The 19,617-nt window shown below is 37.3% G+C and overlaps 2 protein-coding genes across 2 annotated transcripts; both read left to right on the forward strand.

The window, feature by feature from the left end:
• Nucleotides 1-2,950: 2,950 nt before the first annotated feature.
• LOC130463018 (uncharacterized) lies at nt 2,951-7,890 on the forward strand. Its single transcript, XM_056832031.1, has 6 exons — nt 2,951-3,037; nt 3,118-3,148; nt 3,893-6,116; nt 6,213-6,533; nt 6,608-6,707; nt 6,804-7,890. The coding sequence occupies exons 3-6, from the start codon at nt 3,904-3,906 to the stop codon at nt 7,545-7,547; spliced, it is 3,378 nt and encodes a 1,125-aa protein (XP_056688009.1). The 5' UTR covers nt 2,951-3,037; nt 3,118-3,148; nt 3,893-3,903; the 3' UTR covers nt 7,548-7,890.
• Nucleotides 7,891-7,916: 26 nt separating this feature from the next.
• Nucleotides 7,917-9,107, forward strand: LOC110781044 (uncharacterized). Its single transcript, XM_056832032.1, has 5 exons — nt 7,917-7,983; nt 8,020-8,218; nt 8,312-8,435; nt 8,537-8,833; nt 8,913-9,107. Exons 1-5 carry the CDS (start codon nt 7,917-7,919, stop codon nt 9,090-9,092), a joined length of 867 nt encoding a protein of 288 aa, XP_056688010.1. The 3' UTR covers nt 9,093-9,107.
• The last annotated feature ends 10,510 nt before the right edge of the window (nt 9,108-19,617 follow it).

Here is a 19,617-nt window from a genome sequence, read left to right on the forward strand (position 1 = left end):
CTTGAAAGTGATGAACCTGCGACTTACAAACAAGCTATGACGAGCCCTAGATCCAAGCAATGGCAAGAAGCCATGCAATCTGAATTAGACTCCATGTCAGAAAACCAAGTATGGGATTTGGTCGATTTGCCAGATGGCTACCAATCCATTGGAAGCAAATGGGTTTTCAAACTGAAAAAGGACAAGGATGGGAAACTTGAAGTTTTCAAAGCTAGATTGGTTGCAAAAGGTTACAGGCAAGTCCACGGTGTGGATTACGATGAAACCTTTTCACCAGTTGCAATGCTAAAGTCTATTCGGATAATGTTAGCAATCGCTGCATATTACGACTACGAAATATGGTAGATGGATGTCAAAACCGCTTTCTTAAACGGCGTTTTAACAGAAACTGTGTTTATGACACAGCCTGAAGGTTTTGAGGATCCAAAGAATGCTAAAAAGGTTTTGAGGATCTACGGATTGAAGCAGGCATCCAGGAGCTGGAATATACGTTTTGATGAAGCAGTCAGTGACTTTGGTTTCATCAAGAACGCTGACGAATCTTGTGTATACAAGAAGGTCAGTGGGAGCAAAATTGCTTTCCTAGTATTATATGTCGACGACATATTACTTATCGGAAATGACATTCCTATGTTGAACTCTGTCAAGATTTGGCTTGGGAAATGTTTTTCGATGAAGGATCTAGGAGAAGCACAGTACATATTGGGCATCAAGATTTACAGAGATAGATCTAAAAAGATGATTGGACTTAGTCAAAGCACTTATATCAATAAGGTGCTTGATAGGTTCAAGATGGTAGACTCCAAGCGAGGCTACCTACCCATGTCTCATGGAATAACTCTAAAGCAAGACTCAGTGCCCAAAAACACTTGATGAGCGTAGAAGAATGAATGGGATTCCGTATGCATCATTGATTGGTTTAATTATGTATGTTATGATATGTACACGCCCGGATGTTGCGTACGCACTCAGTGCTACGAGCAGATACCAGTCAGACCCAGGAGAGGCACATTGGACTGCTGCCAAGAATATTCTGAAGTACCTGAAAAGGCACAAAGATGACTTCCTGGTCTATGGTGGAGATGATGAATTAATTGTTAAAGGCTATACGGACGCAAGTTTCCAAACCGACAAAGATGATTTCAGATCACAGTCTAGGTTTGTCTTCTGCCTCAACGGAGGTGCAGTAAGCTGGAAAAGTGCTAAGCAAAGCACCATTGCGGATTCTACAACTGAAGCGGAGTACATTGCTGCACATGAAGCAGCAAAGGAAGCAATATGGCTAAGGAAGTTCATAGGTGAACTTGGTGTAGTCCCCTCCATTAAAGGACCAATAGCCCTGTATTGCGATAATAACGGAGCTATTGCACAGGCAAAGGAGCCTAGACACCACCAAAGAGTCAAGCATGTACTTCGTAGATTTCACCTTCTACGAGAGTTCGTTGAAAGAAAAGAAGTCGAGATAAGCAAGATTGGAACTGATGATAACATATCAGATCCATTGACTAAACCTCTGCCGCAGGCGAAGCACAACTCGCACACTGCAGCTATGGGAATCAAGCATATTGGAGAATGGCTTTGATGTCCTTATTTAATGTTTTAAAGTTTTAGAGTTTAAATCTTTGTAAAACATTATTGGTTAATCATTCACAATAAATGAATAGAATTCATTTTTCCATTTAATTTGTTGTTTATTAATGATGAGTCCCTTCAATTTGACGATATATTCAAGATAGACTGTCAGAACCAGTCCTGTGACTAAGAAATGTCTATCAAGTGAACTTGAATGTCAAAGGTTGAGAATGGTCCCTGGTCGGAGTTTTCTATAAAATTGGACGCATAGAAAACGTTAGACGACTAGAATGCAAGATGACTAGTAGTTCTGTTTCTTGAACTATGTGGACATAACAAAGTCATAATCATTTGCATAGATACTTACTTTGAGAAGACTAGTATCGGACAGACCTATGAAACTTTACTGTAAGAGATGAACATCTGTCATAAGTAAATTTCATTAAAATTATTAGACACTAAATCCTCAATACCTGAGTGATTTGAGACTTACTTGTTTGAGAACTGGTTACTTTGACGTTGACCAACCGTCGCACCGTAAAAGGAGGCTATAAAGGCAACGCTCAGGTAATCACCTATCAAACGAAGTCTAATCTCAAGATCGCAAGATTGGAATTGTCCTCCCATAAATCGGGATGAGATGATTAAAAGTTGTACAAGGCCACTCGGAGAGCTAGAAACTGTGAAATGCATGGCCGTGCTCGGATGAATCATAGGCTATGATTATCTGTTTAATTGACAGTTGAACTCTGAAACCGAGAAACACCTCTGGACATACACTACAAGAAAGCGCTTGATTACCAACTGATTTTACCGACCGCCGTGAAAGTAGTCAGTAAAAATAAATTTACCAACCGAAATAGAAACGGTCGCTAAATTTACCGACCGAATGTAGAGCGGTTGGTAAATTTAAAATTTACCAACCGCTTTCATAACGGTCGTAAATTTATCGACTGCATAAACTTTCATTCCGACTATTTAGCAGTCGGTAAATTCCGACTATTTTCAAAATAAATTTAAAATTTTACCAACCGCCTATATAATATACCCGACCAAAAAAGCGGTCGCTAAAATTAAAAAAAAAAAATAAAAAATAAATAAATAATCAATGACCAAAAACGGTCACTAAATTAAAAAAAGAAAAAAAAAATCTTGTCGGCCTTCCTCCTCCTTCGACCAATTTAGAGCCTTCCCTCCTTCGACCAAAAAAAACTTGAAGAGCCTTCCCTCCTTCGACCTTCGACGCAGCCGGTGAACCACCCCCCTCCCCCGACGGCGCCACCCTAACCCCCCGACTCGGCCAGAGTGCACGACCCACCCAGCCCAGCCGCGCACGGTTCCCCCCAGCCAGCAGCCCAGCCCACGCCCAACCCCCCCAGAGCCGCGCACGGCGCCCCCCAGCCAGCAGCCCAGGCGGACCACCCACCGGACCGGACTACTCAATCGTCGATGTTTTCCACTCCAGGTAACCTTTATTCTTAGTTTTTTCATAATATAATGCTTTAATTTTTCAAACCCTAACTTTGTTGTTTATATCAATTGTAGATCTTGTATGTGAACTCTTCGATCTTTGAAGGTAATCTTTTTTTTCTCTTCTAATTTTTTGACCCATAACTATGGAATGACTTGTTAGATAATTAATGGGTATTTTTTTCAATGAATTTATGGAATGACTTGTTAGAAAATTATGGAAAATTATGGAAATTATGGAAATTTTATGAAATTTTCAAGGAATGCCGTACTTAATTTGATGTAGGTGTAAGATTTTATGAAATTTAATTTTATGCCAAAATTTCAAGGAATTTAATTTTGATGTAGGTGTAGGTGTAAGAATTTTGATGTAGGTGTAGGTGTAAGATTTTATGAAATTTAATTTTATGCCAAAGTTTCAAGGAATGTCATATGAGAAACAACGAATAATTTAGAGAATGAATTTGAGTAGTAAGTAAGTGTATTGAATAAATTTGTGCATGTTTAGGTGTTTATTGTAAATGCATTTTATTATTTATATTTGATTTTTATCCTTATTGGCTTGTGTTTAAGTAATTATTGATCTTTATATAAATTATAAGTAAATTATTGAACTTTATATAATTTATAAGTGCGTTTGAATAAATTATTGATCTTTATATCATTAATAAATTATTTAACTTTATATCATTAATAAGTATTGATTTTTATATAATTAATAAAATCAATTATTTGATTGTTTATTTAGAAAACTTCGAGCGGTAGTTAGACTATATAGTAGGTTTAGTAACATGATTAGTGTGAGATGTGTAGAGATTGGTTAGTAACATGTTTTTTGTGAGATATGTAGAATTTGGTATCATGAAAAGAAGAGAGCGTAGTTGGATGTATGATAGACTCGACGGGCGCAATCTTAAGCCCGACTTTCTCAAGGGGGTTGGAGAGTTCATTGAGTTTTGCAAAGAGCATCCAACATGCAATGATGGTGACAAAATAAGATGCCCATGCCCCTTGTGTGATAACAGGCGTTTTCATGATACTGAAACAGTTAGAGTACATTTGTACAAGAAGGGGTTTGTTCGTAATTACTATCAATGGATATGTCAAGGGGAAAGCTTAGTAGAGTCCTCGCGTGTTCAGCCAAATCAATATCGGGATATGGTTATTGATGCTCTTGGAAATAATCAAGAGCATTTGGTGAATGAAGAGGGTAATTCAGTTGAAGAAGAACCAAATGATGAAGCTAAGAAGTTTATAGACCTTCTAAAGGCAGCTGGAGATCCATTATATGAAGGGAGCAAACTCTCTGTGTTGGAGATGGCATCAAGAATTGCAAGTTTGAAATGTGAATTCAACTTACAACACAGGTGTGTGGATGGGTTTGCATCTTTGATGAATGATGCGATTCCAAATAACAACCAAATGGGTAGAACTTTCAATAGCACAAAGAAGGTTCTTGAGGGCTTGGAACTTCCTCATGAGAGGATCCACACATGCCCTAAAGGTTGTTTGCTCTTCTGGAAAGGCGATGCACAGTTAGATAAATGTAGAGTATGCGGAAGTGATCGGTATAAGAAGACTGCAAAGGGTAAGCTTATTCCAGCAAAAGTTCTAATCTATTTTCCAATCACACCGAGGTTGCAAAGGTTGTATGCTACCAAGAACATTTCGGAGGATATGACTTGGCATGCCAAGAATCCCCGAGTTCAAAACACCTTCGCACATCCTAGTGATAGTCAAGCGTGGAAGCACTTGGATACAACCTTTCCTAATTTCGCATCAGAGCCACGAAATGTCAGGCTTGGTTTGTGCACAGATGGATTTGCCCCCCATGGTAAATTTGGATCCCAATATTCATGTTGGCCGGTTATTCTTACACCATACAACTTGCCTCCATCGATGTGTATGAAAAGACCATTCATGTTCCTTTCTTTGCTCGTTCCCGGTCCTAAAAATCCTAAAGGAAACTTGGATGTGTACATGCAACCACTCATTGAAGAGTTGAAACAGTTATGGGAGGTTGGGGCTATGACTTATGACATCTCAAGCAAGCAGAATTTCAACCTCCGCGCAGCCCTTTTGTGGACTATTAGTGATTTTCCTGCATATGGAATGCTATCTGGATGGTCCACGGCCGGAAAGAAGGCTTGCCCTTATTGTATGGATAAAAGCAAGGCATTTTGGCTTGAACATGGAGGTAAAGTTTCATGGTTTGATTGTCATCGACAATTCCTTCCACATGATCACCCTTTTCGAAAGAATAAAACAGCTTTCTGCAAAAACAAAGTTGAAAATGGCATGGGTCCGCATATAATGTGTGGAGAAGAATTGTGGCAATGCGTGAAGGACTTGCCTAAAGCAACTGATGGTCCTGAAGCTCTTAAGAAGTTGAAGAGTGCCAAAATGGGTTGGTTCAAACAAAGTATTCTATGGGAACTCCCATATTGGAAGGATTTGCTTCTTCGTCACAACTTGGATGTCATGCACATTGAAAAGAACTTTTTTGACCAACTCATAAACACTGTGATGGATGTGAAAGGTAGCACCTCGGACACCACTAGTGCAAGGAAAGATATGGCTAAGTATTGTAAACGTCGGCAGTTAGAGCTTGGAAATGGAAATCAAACCATGCCAAAAGCACCCTTTGCACTTGACAAGGCTCAAAAGAAGGTGTTATGTGAATGGGTTCGAGACTTGAAATTCCCGGATGCTTATGCTTCAAACTTGAGCAGGTGTGTTAATCTTCAATCATGCAAGCTGTATGGAATGAAGAGCCACGATTGTCATGTCTTCATGGAGAGGTTACTTCCGGTTGCTTTGAAGGAGTTGCTTCCCTTGCATGTTTGGAAGGCAATTACAGAGATTAGTCAATTCTTCCGAGACTTATGCGCCCCCACTATCAAAGCGAGTGACATAGATCGCTTGGATAAGAATATAGCTGAGATCTTGTGCAAGCTAGAGAAGATTTTTCCACCTGCATTTTTCAACTCAATGGAACACTTGCCAGTTCATCTTCCACATGAGGCAAAGGTTGGTGGTCCCGTCCAGTACAGGTGGATGTACCCATTTGAAAGGTAATCAAAATAATACAAATTAGCGTAAATAAATTATTACTTTAAATATCTTATATGTTCACTAGTAACTATTAATCAAACTTACATAATTTATAGGTTTCTTAACCATTTGAAGCGTAAGGTTGGAAATAAGGCACGTGTAGAAGGCTCCATATGCAATGCTTACCTAATGGAGGAGATTACGAACTTTTGTTCCCACTATTTTCAACCTGAGGTTGACACCAAAGCAAGGGATCTAGGAAGAAATGTCCATTCGGTTGTTGAGAACCAACATGACGTTAATATCCCCGAGATGTTCAGGGTGGATTGTGGTCGTGCACCTACTAATGGCCGTTTGCGCTTCTTGCAAGACATGGAGTATGATCGAGCACATCTTTATGTGCTTGCAAACAGTGGCATCTTAGGTGAATATGAAAGGTAAAAAACTATAATTTAATTATTGTAAACTCTTCTAACGACGTATTTAACCTTTATTTCCTTAATTACCATAGGAAATTTGAGGAGCACATTATCCAAACTCAACCTCACATAGTAATGGAGGATATTTGGAGTAAATGCGAAGCCCAGTTCCCTGAATGGTTTAAATCACATGTGAGATTAATTGTATTTTGCTTTCATTCATAAACAATATTACTTACACTAGTCATTGAAAGGAAAATAAAATTACTAACTAATTCTACGAATTAGGTTCTCCGGTCTTTGAGTCCTAATGATGTGACACGGGCGCTTGCGATGGGCCCCTCTAGACAAGTAAGGACATGGAGCCGGTTCTATGCGAATGGATATAATTTTCAAACTCATGACTACGGCAAACACAAGTCAACTATGAATTATGGAGTGTGTGTACAAAGTCCTGATGAAGTTGACTACTTTGGCATTTTGGAGGAGGTGGTTGAACTTTCTTATTGTGGTAAGCTTCAAGAGTACAAGACAATCTTGTTTAAGTGCAGCTGGATGGATTCCGTGAAGGGTATGAACATTCATGAACAATACAAACTTGTTGAGGTCAATCATTCTAAGAGATACCCAAAGTATGACCCGTTTGTATTGTCTTACCAAGTTAGTCAAGTATACTTTGCACACTACCCCAGTTTGAAGAGGGATAAAGCCCAATGGTGGGCTGTGTTTAAAACTAAGGCAAGGTCTGTGATTGATGCTCCGGTTGACTTAGACTTTCTACAAGAAGATGCAAATGAGGTTTCTTCAGCTCTTTGTGCTCCAGATGAGATCCCAGATTATGAAGATCAAGATGATGATGATGATGACGATATTAATGATGGTGATGCTGATAGTATGAGTGATGAGGATGAGGATGATGAAGATGAGGATGAGGATGATGAGGATGAGGATGATGGTGATGATGACATTGATGATGATGATGACGATGGTGATGATGATGATGCTGATGATTCTGATGGATACGACGATTAACTTGATATTGCTGATTTTGGTCCTTTTTGGTTGTTTAATTTTAGGTTCAAGAAATATTATGTAGTTGTTTGGTAAACTTATGATTGGAATTTGACATGTGTTGTCTTTTATGATTGAACTTTGAATTATGTTGTTGTTTATTGAACTTATCATTGAACTTTTTATTTTGGTTGTATAAATTTATGTTTGTTAGACAATCTGAAGTTGTTTGTTACTTGTTATTAGGTAATTATATATGTATCGTAAGTTTATTAATGTTAATGCTTGGTTTGTGTTCCATTAAATAAACAGATGTCCAATCGATGAATTGTCTTTTATGATTGAAATTTGAGTTATTTAAACTTGGTTTGTGTTCTACTAAATAAACAGATGTCCAATCGAGGAGAACATTCAGCCATCCGCAGTCGTTTAGGTGCACGTGGAGGTGGTCGTGAAGGTGGTCGTGAAGGTGGTCGTGGAGGTGGCCATGGAGCTGGTCGTGGAGGTGGCCATGGAGCTGACCATGGAGCTGGCCGTGGAGGTACTACACGGGTGACCCAACCCTCACTGGATACCTACTTTGATGATGACGAAACTCAAGGTGAATACTCTGAAGAGGTGGTACCTGATTCACAAGTAAATGAAGAAGCTGAGGATTCTGGAGTCGTTTGGATGGCACCGGGTGAACTTTGGTAAGATTTAGAGTTACATTTTAATTATTTTATCTCATGTATGGATGTTGTAAACTAACGTTACTTGTGTTATTTCCTATTCCACTATGTAAGGTTTGATCACAGTTCCATTTCGCGGGATATTACTAACGTCATCCAGAAATATTTCAAGAGTCCTTGGACGTGTTATACCAAAGTTGACAAGGATACAAAAGATCATTGGTTCACTCTGTTCAAGGTTTACACAATTTTATATCATGTAATGTATCACTTTTTATTTTTCAACTTGCTATAATTGTAACATAACAAAATATCCTTCTTTTCTTTTCTTTTGTGTAGAGGACCTATAAATGGTTGCCTGAGTTTGATCACCTTGCTGTGCGTGATTACCATGCAAATGCATATAAACGGGTTAAGTACATCCACTACCAAATAACAAGAAAGAGTAATGGAAGGAAGCCAGATTGGATGTCTGAGAAAGTGCATGCAGATATGATGAAGCACGTGGATGATGATGAATTCAAGAAAAGATCTGAGCAGGCTAAGAAAAATAGAAGAGGGGGTTCATTAACCAACAATGTTGAACCATCACATTTCCAAGGTTCCATTTCCACAACTGAGGCTGCAAAGAAAATGGTAAGTTTAATAATGTAACTAAATTTCATTTAACGTTGTTACTAATTTGATTATTCACAAAAATTACTTGTATTATTAGGCAAAGGAAAGTGGAGGTGTGATGCCTACAGCTGGTGACTTATATTTGAAGACACACACGAAGGAAGTACCGGGTAAAGGGAAAGTCCCTTGTAGTAGCAAAGCAAAGCAAATCAAGGTAACTTACTATTATTCAAACAAAGCTTATGAAACACGTTTTAAGTTTAAAATCAACCCTTAGTTCGTTTATTTGAAAAATGGGAGCGAAAATGCCTTATTTGGTCAATATAGGTCCTATATCGACAAAATATGACCTATGAAACATGTTTTAAGTTTAAAATCTGCCCCTAGGTGATTTAGTTGAAAAATGGGACCGAAAATGCCTTATTTAGCCTATATATGACCTATAACGACCAAATAGGCCTTAGATGTGAGTAAATACCTTTGAATGTGACTTAGCAAGCTCAAACAAAGCTTATGAAACACTTTTTAAGTTTAAAATCCGCCCGTAGGTGATTAAGTTGAAAAATGGGACCGAAAACGCCTTATTTAGCCTATATGTGACCTATATCGACCAAATATGACCTAAATGTGCTTAAATTGCTTAGAATCGGTTTTAGAAACCTTGAATATGACACATAAAACATGTAAATGGTTTGAAATGACAAGTTTGGTTCCTTAGCTCAAAGTTGGGCGAGAAAATGACATTTTAGGCAATATATGACCTATAACGACCATATAGGCCTTAGATGTGAGTAAATACCTTTGAATGTGACTTATCAAGTTCAAACAAAGCTTATGAAACATGTTTTAAGTTTAAAATCTGCCCCTAGGTGATTTAGTTGAAAAATGGGACCGAAAATGCCTTATTTAGCCTATATATGACCTATATCGACCAAATATGACTTAAATGTGCTTAAATTGCTAAGAATCAGTTTTAGAAACCTTTAATATGCCACATAAAACATGTAAATGGTTTGAAATGACAAGTTTGGTTCCTTAGTTCAAAGTTGGGCGAGAAAATGACATTTTAGGCAATATATGACCTATAACGACCATATAGGCCTTAGATGTGAGTAAATACCTTTGAATGTGACTTATCAAGTTCAAACAAAGCTTATGAAACATGTTTTAAGTTTAAAATCTGCCCCTAGGTGATTTAGTTGAAAAATGGGACCGAAAATGCCTTATTTAGCCTATATATGACCTATATCGACCAAATATGACTTAAATGTGCTTAAATTGCTAAGAATCAGTTTTAGAAACCTTTAATATGCCACATAAAACATGTAAATGGTTTGAAATGACAAGTTTGGTTCCTTAGCTCAAAGTTAGGCGAGAAAATGACATTTTAGGCAATATATGACCTATAACGACCATATAGGCCTTAGATGTGAGTAAATACCTTTGAATGTGACTTAGCAAGTTCAAACTAACCTTATGAAACATGTTTTAAGTTTAAAATCAGCCCGTAGGTGATTAAGTTGAAAAATGGGACCGAAAACGCCTTATTTAGCCTATATGTAACCTATATCGACCAAATATGACCTAAATGTGCTTAAATTGCTTAGAATCGGTTTTAGAAACCTTGAATATGACACATAAAACATGTAAATGGTTTGAAATGACAAGTTTGGTTCCTTAGCTCAAAGTTGGGCGAGAAAATGACATTTTAGGCAATATATGACCTATAACGACCATATAGGCCTTAGATGTGATTAAATACCTTTGAATGTGACTTATCAAGTTCAAACTAACCTTATGAAACATGTTTTAAGTTTAAAATCAGCCCGTAGGTGATTAAGTTGAAAAATGGGACCGAAAACGCCTTATTTAGCCTATATGTGACCTATATCGACCAAATATGACCTAAATGTGCTTAAATTGCTTAGAATCGGTTTTAGAAACCTTGAATATGACACATAAAACATGTAAATGGTTTGAAATGACAAGTTTGGTTCCTTAGCTCAAAGTTGGGCGAGAAAATGACATTTTAGGCAATATATGACCTATAACGACCATATAGGCCTTAGATGTGAGTAAATACCTTTGAATGTGACTTATCAAGTTCAAACTAACCTTATGAAACATGTTTTAAGTTTAAAATCAGCCCGTAGGTGATTAAGTTGAAAAATGGGACCGAAAACGCCTTATTTAGCCTATATGTGACCTATATCGACCAAATATGACCTAAATGTGCTTAAATTGCTTAGAATCGGTTTTAGAAACCTTGAATATGACACATAAAACATGTAAATGGTTTGAAATGACAAGTTTGGTTCCTTAGCTCAAAGTTAGGCGAGAAAATGACATTTTAGGCAATATATGACCTATAACGACCAAATAGGCCTTAGATGTGAGTAACTACGTTTGAATGTGACTTAGCAAGTGAAAACAAAGCTTATGAAACATGTTTTAAGTTTAAAATCAGCCCCTAGGTGATTTAGTTGAAAAATGGGACCGAAAATGCCTTATTTAGCCTATATATGACCTATATCGACCAAATATGACTTAAATGTGCTTAAATTGCTAAGAATCAGTTTTAGAAACCTTTAATATGCCACATAAAACATGTAAATGGTTTGAAATGACAAGTTTGGTTCCTTAGCTCAAAGTTAGGCGAGAAAATGACATTTTAGGCAATATATGACCTATAACGACCAAATAGGCCTTAGATGTGAGTAACTACGTTTGAATGTGATTTAGCAAGTGAAAACAAAGCTTATGAAACATGTTTTAAGTTTAAAATCAGCCCCTAGGTGATTTAGTTGAAAAATGGGACCGAAAATGCCTTATTTAGCCTATATATGACCTATATCGACCAAATATGACTTAAATGTGCTTAAATTGCTAAGAATCAGTTTTAGAAACCTTTAATATGCCACATAAAACATGTAAATGGTTTGAAATGACAAGTTTGGTTCCTTAGCTCAAAGTTAGGCGAGAAAATGACATTTTAGGCAATATATGACCTATAACGACCATATAGGCCTTAGATGTGAGTAAATACCTTTGAATGTGACTTAGCAAGTTCAAACTAACCTTATGAAACATGTTTTAAGTTTAAAATCAGCCCGTAGGTGATTAAGTTGAAAAATGGGACCGAAAACGCCTTATTTAGCCTATATGTAACCTATATCGACCAAATATGACCTAAATGTGCTTAAATTGCTTAGAATCGGTTTTAGAAACCTTGAATATGACACATAAAACATGTAAATGGTTTGAAATGACAAGTTTGGTTCCTTAGCTCAAAGTTGGGCGAGAAAATGACATTTTAGGCAATATATGACCTATAACGACCATATAGGCCTTAGATGTGAGTAAATACCTTTGAATGTGACTTAGCAAGTTCAAACTAACCTTATGAAACATGTTTTAAGTTTAAAATCAGCCCGTAGGTGATTAAGTTGAAAAATGGGACCGAAAACGCCTTATTTAGCCTATATGTGACCTATATCGACCAAATATGACCTAAATGTGCTTAAATTGCTTAGAATCGGTTTTAGAAACCTTGAATATGACACATAAAACATGTAAATGGTTTGAAATGACAAGTTTGGTTCCTTAGCTCAAAGTTAGGCGAGAAAATGACATTTTAGGCAATATATGACCTATAACGACCAAATAGGCCTTAGATGTGAGTAACTACGTTTGAATGTGACTTAGCAAGTGAAAACAAAGCTTATGAAACATGTTTTAAGTTTAAAATCAGCCCCTAGGTGATTTAGTTGAAAAATGGGACCGAAAATGCCTTATTTAGCCTATATATGACCTATATCGACCAAATATGACTTAAATTAATGTGCTTAAATTGCTAAGAATCAGTTTTAGAAACCTTTAATATGCCACATAAAACATGTAAATGGTTTGAAATGACAAGTTTGGTTCCTTAGCTCAAAGTTAGGCGAGAAAATGACATTTTAGGCAATATATGACCTATAACGACCATATAGGCCTTAGATGTGAGTAAATACCTTTGAATGTGACTTAGCAAGCTCAAACAAAGCTTATGAAACACTTTTTAAGTTTAAAATCAGCCCGTAGGTGATTAAGTTGAAAAATGGGACCGAAAACGCCTTATTTAGCCTATATGTAACCTATATCGACCAAATATGACCTAAATGTGCTTAAATTGCTTAGAATCGGTTTTAGAAACCTTGAATATGACACATAAAACATGTAAATGGTTTGAAATGACAAGTTTGGTTCCTTAGCTCAAAGTTGGGCGAGAAAATGACATTTTAGGCAATATATGACCTATAACGACCATATAGGCCTTAGATGTGAGTAAATACCTTTGAATGTGACTTAGCAAGTTCAAACTAACCTTATGAAACATGTTTTAAGTTTAAAATCAGCCCGTAGGTGATTAAGTTGAAAAATGGGACCGAAAACGCCTTATTTAGCCTATATGTGACCTATATCGACCAAATATGACCTAAATGTGCTTAAATTGCTTAGAATCGGTTTTAGAAACCTTGAATATGACACATAAAACATGTAAATGGTTTGAAATGACAAGTTTGGTTCCTTAGCTCAAAGTTAGGCGAGAAAATGACATTTTAGGCAATATATGACCTATAACGACCAAATAGGCCTTAGATGTGAGTAACTACGTTTGAATGTGACTTAGCAAGTGAAAACAAAGCTTATGAAACATGTTTTAAGTTTAAAATCAGCCCCTAGGTGATTTAGTTGAAAAATGGGACCGAAAATGCCTTATTTAGCCTATATATGACCTATATCGACCAAATATGACTTAAATTAATGTGCTTAAATTGCTAAGAATCAGTTTTAGAAACCTTTAATATGCCACATAAAACATGTAAATGGTTTGAAATGACAAGTTTGGTTCCTTAGCTCAAAGTTAGGCGAGAAAATGACATTTTAGGCAATATATGACCTATAACGACCATATAGGCCTTAGATGTGAGTAAATACCTTTGAATGTGACTTAGCAAGCTCAAACAAAGCTTATGAAACACTTTTTAAGTTTAAAATCAGCCCGTAGGTGATTAAGTTGAAAAATGGGACCGAAAACGCCTTATTTAGCCTATATGTAACCTATATCGACCAAATATGACCTAAATGTGCTTAAATTGCTTAGAATTGGTTTTAGAAACCTTGAATATGACACATAAAACATGTAAATGGTTTGAAATGACAAGTTTGGTTCCTTAGCTCAAAGTTGGGCGAGAAAATGACATTTTAGGCAATATATGACCTATAACGACCATATAGGCCTTAGATGTGAGTAAATACCTTTGAATGTGACTTAGCAAGTTCAAACTAACCTTATGAAACATGTTTTAAGTTTAAAATCAGCCCGTAGGTGATTAAGTTGAAAAATGGGACCGAAAACGCCTTATTTAGCCTATATGTGACCTATATCGACCAAATATGACCTAAATGTGCTTAAATTGCTTAGAATCGGTTTTAGAAACCTTGAATATGACACATAAAACATGTAAATGGTTTGAAATGACAAGTTTGGTTCCTTAGCTCAAAGTTAGGCGAGAAAATGACATTTTAGGCAATATATGACCTATAACGACCAAATAGGCCTTAGATGTGAGTAACTACGTTTGAATGTGACTTAGCAAGTGAAAACAAAGCTTATGAAACATGTTTTAAGTTTAAAATCAGCCCCTAGGTGATTTAGTTGAAAAATGGGACCGAAAATGCCTTATTTAGCCTATATATGACCTATATCGACCAAATATGACTTAAATTAATGTGCTTAAATTGCTAAGAATCAGTTTTAGAAACCTTTAATATGCCACATAAAACATGTAAATGGTTTGAAATGACAAGTTTGGTTCCTTAGCTCAAAGTTAGGCGAGAAAATGACATTTTAGGCAATATATGACCTATAACGACCATATAGGCCTTAGATGTGAGTAAATACCTTTGAATGTGACTTAGCAAGCTCAAACAAAGCTTATGAAACACTTTTTAAGTTTAAAATCAGCCCGTAGGTGATTAAGTTGAAAAATGGGACCGAAAACGCCTTATTTAGCCTATATGTAACCTATATCGACCAAATATGACCTAAATGTGCTTAAATTGCTTAGAATCGGTTTTAGAAACCTTGAATATGACACATAAAACATGTAAATTGTTGTGGGGTTTTTCCGGTGAGATACCTGGGAGGTTTCTTGGTAACTTTTACAGATTAAACAAGATTGTATTTTTATAGAGAGAGAAAGTAGAGAGAAGGCAGAGCAGTAATTGCTCTAGAATGTATTGATTGTGACCCTTTTTTCTAGGGAAGTGGGAATATTTATAGTACTAGGTTTTTGGGGGAATGACCTAATATTCCCCTTACATGATTGGCTGGGGAATGGGAGGAGGACACGTGTCCTTTCTCCTTACAATTCTCTGGCCTCTTTTGGCAATAGTGGGCTGTTTGGGCCTATTGTGCTTAGTCATTCACTTGGGATACATACTAATTAAGCCCCTTTCCAGGTATAGGTTTTATACATACATTTATACACACTTAAATACATACACTGTAGATACCTAGATTAATACCCATGCCTCGGAGTAGACTTCGTATGATTTCTGCTTTAGGGGGCGCAATACGTGCCATGTGTCACGTCCTTATTGGTACACGAAGGCACGGTAATTTTGCCCACAACATAAATGGTTTGAAATGACAAGTTTGGTTCCTTAGCTCAAAGTTGGGCGAGAAAATGACATTTTAGGCAATATATGACCTATAACGACCAAATAGGCCTTAGATGTGAGTAACTACGTTTGAATGTGACTTAGCAAGTGAAAACAAAGCTTATGAAACATGTTTTAAGTTTAAAATCAGCCCCTAGGTGATTTAGTTGAAAACTGGGACCGAAAATGCCTTATTTAGCCTATATATGACCTATATCGACCAAATATGACTTAAATTAATGTGCTTAAATTGCTAAGAATCAGTTTTAGAAACCTTTAATATGCCACATAAAACATGTAAATGGTTTGAAATGACAAGTTTGGTTCCTTAGCTCAAAGTTAGGCGAGAAAATGACATTTTAGGCAATATATGACCTATAACGACCATATAGGCCTTAGATGTGAGTAAATACCTTTGAATGTGACTTAGCAAGCTCAAACAAAGCTTATGAAACACTTTTTAAGTTTAAAATCAGCCCGTAGGTGATTAAGTTGAAAAATGGGACCGAAAACGCCTTATTTAGCCTATATGTAACCTATATCGACCAAATATGACCTAAATGTGCTTAAATTGCTTAGAATCGGTTTTAGAAACCTTGAATATGACACATAAAACATGTAAATGGTTTGAAATGACAAGTTTGGTTCCTTAGCTCAAAGTTGGGCGAGAAAATGACATTTTAGGCAATATATGACCTATAACGACCATATAGGCCTTAGATGTGAGTAAATACCTTTGAATGTGACTTAGCAAGTTCAAACTAACCTTATGAAACATGTTTTAAGTTTAAAATCAGCCCGTAGGTGATTAAGTTGAAAAATGGGACCGAAAACGCCTTATTTAGCCTATATGTGACCTATATCGACCAAATATGACCTAAATGTGCTTAAATTGCTTAGAATCGGTTTTAGAAACCTTGAATATGACACATAAAACATGTAAATGGTTTGAAATGACAAGTTTGGTTCCTTAGCTCAAAGTTAGGCGAGAAAATGACATTTTAGGCAATATATGACCTATAACGACCAAATAGGCCTTAGATGTGAGTAACTACGTTTGAATGTGACTTAGCAAGTGAAAACAAAGCTTATGAAACATGTTTTAAGTTTAAAATCAGCCCTTAGTTCTTTTTTTTGAAAAATGGGAGCGAAAATGCCTTATTTAGCCTATATATGTTTTAAGTTTAAATGTGCTCAATTTAATATATTTGTTATGCATGGGTGATAATCATTTTAATTATTGTAGGAAAACTACGTTTGAATGTGACTTAGCAAGTTCAAACAAAGCTTATGAAACACGTTTTAAGTTTAAATGTGCTCCATTTAATATATTTTTTATGCATGGGTGATAATCATTTTAATTCTTGTAGGAAAACTATGAAAAAAATGTTGCTGAATGTGTTGAAAAAGGCATTGCTAAAGATCCCAACCAAATCTACTTTGAGACAGTAGGTGGGAGAAAGAAGGGAAAGGTCCCCGGGCTGGGTAGTGGAGCCTCTCTATACTTTGCACCATCTAGAAGGGGTGGTAGTTCTTCTAGCTCATACACCCCATCTATTTATTCTCAAATGTCATCTCGATTGGAAGAGACTCAACAACAGTTGACCCAAAAATCCATTGAGCTTGAAACAACAAAAAATCAGATGTTAAAGGCTATGGAGGACGATCTACTTTTGAGGCAAAGGGAGAGAGAAGAAAGAGAAGCAGAGCGACTACAGCACCAAAGGGAGATGGAAAGGGAGAGACAAGAGAGAGAAAGGGAGAGACAAGAAAGAGAAGAACATGCCGCCCAGATGAAAAAGGCAATGGAGTCTTACGAGCGGATGTTCAGTCAGTGTACTGGTTTTCCTTTCTCGCAGTCGCAGGACCCTCGAGATCCACCCGGAGGCGGGACACCTTTGTGTTAGGTAGTTAGTATTCTTGTATTAGTTTGAACTAGTTACAACTTTTCGTATTAACATGTTTGAACAACATTATGTGTATTATGAATCTTTGTTGTATGACTTTGAACATGTTTAATATTATAACATCGAGCAGGTTTCATACGATTTTACAGAATTTATATAAATTCGTATATATACAGGCATATATAATATTTACAGGTACATATATAATATTTATACAGGCATATAATACAGGTATATATGCGATTTTACAAAATTGGCTGCAAATGATATTTGCATAATTACCGACCGCAAAGGCAGTCACAAATTTAGTGACCGCCACAAAAGCAGTCACTAATTTAGTGACCGCCCCCAAGGCAGTCACTAATTTAGTGACCGCCAAAGCAGTCACTAAATTAGTGACCGCCACGAAAGCAGTCACTAATTTAGTGACCGCTACAAAGGCAGTCACTAATTTAGTGACCGCCAAAGCGGTCGCTAATTTAGTGACCGTCAGGGCGGTCGCTAATTTAGCGACTGCAATAGCGGTCACTAATTTAGTGACTGCATTGGCGGTCACTAATTTAGTGACTGCTTAGGTGGCGGTCGCTAATTCTGTCGGTAAATTTTAGCGACCGCCTTCCAGTTGGAGTTTCCTAAATTACCGTCCAGGTGAAAACTGACCGCTTTTTTGCGACCGCTGGCGGTCGCAAAATCTTTTACCAACCGTTTTTCGCGTTTTACCAACCAATTTTAGCGGTTGGTAATTAATCAATTTCTTGTAGTGATAATAAGGATGACAACTCTTACCTTATGCTCAAGAGCAAGCATCGAGCGACAAAGGAATTAGGAAATGCACACTTGTCCCTAAGGACAAGTGGGAGAGTGGGAGACTGAAGGAAATAATGCCCTTGGTCCAAGTATGCATTCAATGATAAGTCTAATAAATGCGGTTCAGTATTAATTAACAAGTTAATAATTCAATGAGATCAAGTGAGCTGAATGCCTAGATAGAGGCCGCTTCAGTTCAAGTGGAATTAATGATATTAATCCACAGCTTACTCTTGACTGAACCCGTAGGGTCACACAAATAGTACGTAAACGGATCAAGTATTTAATGGCATTAAATACTCTATCTATGGATATTCAATCGACGGATCTTGGTTTCAATGGGAGGTGAGATCGTCACAAGCAAGTGAATACTCCGGAAACGATGATATTGCCGGAAACGGAAATAAGGATCGTATCGGAAATATAAATATTATCAAAGTCGTAGATGTTGCCGGAAACGGAAACATGGTACGTATCGGAAAATATTATTGGAAATGGAAATATTGCCGGAATCGGAAATATTGCCGGAAACGGAAATATTGTCAGAATCGGAAATATTATCGGAATCGGAAAATAGTTCCGTAAACGGAAATATTAAATATTTGTTCGAAACAGAAATTCATTCCGGAATCGGAAATATTAAATATTGTTCGTATCGGAAATGAATTCCAGAACCGGGAATTTAATCGGAAGCGTATCGTACGAATAAGCATCGGACGAGGCCTGCCGGACGAAGGCCCAGCACGAAGCCAGGCCATCGCCCAGCAAGCAAGACGCGCGCCAACGCCCAGCCCAAGGCATCGCCAGGCCCACCGTAAGGCAGGCTCAGCGCGCCAAGGCGTGTCTGCGTAGCGTGGGCTGCGTGGGCCGAGCGCACGCGTGCGGGCGCCCTCGTGGCTCCGTGCGTGTGTGTGTTTGTATCCATGCACAATTCCTAAATCTATTAGGATTTGGTGTATGATTAAATTCCTATTCCTAAAAGGATTATTTAATTAATTAGAGTCCTTGTAGGATTCTAAGTTTAATTAAATCGTATCCTACTAGGATTCCAATTCCCTTTCCAAGCCTCTATAAATAAGGGCCTAGGGTCATAATTTATGCACATGGGATTGAAGTATTCTAAGGGTAAGTTTTTAACGACAATGAGAAAAACTGACAAAACCCGGTTATCGTGACATAAAGGGAGTGCAATTATGTTTGACCACGACGGCCATAGGTTCCCTTGTGATCCCTGGTGTGGGGATCTCTCAATATACACCCGCAAGGTAGAGATTGAGGGTTCGGGGGACTGTAACTACCGAGAGGAGTACTTCGCTCGTCGATAACTCCAGAGGCAGGATATCCTTACTAGCTCAGCATAAATAATTGAAGGGAAATGCG

This window comes from Spinacia oleracea, chromosome 6 (genome assembly GCF_020520425.1).
Source record: "Spinacia oleracea cultivar Varoflay chromosome 6, BTI_SOV_V1, whole genome shotgun sequence".
NCBI lineage: Eukaryota > Viridiplantae > Streptophyta > Magnoliopsida > Caryophyllales > Amaranthaceae > Spinacia > Spinacia oleracea.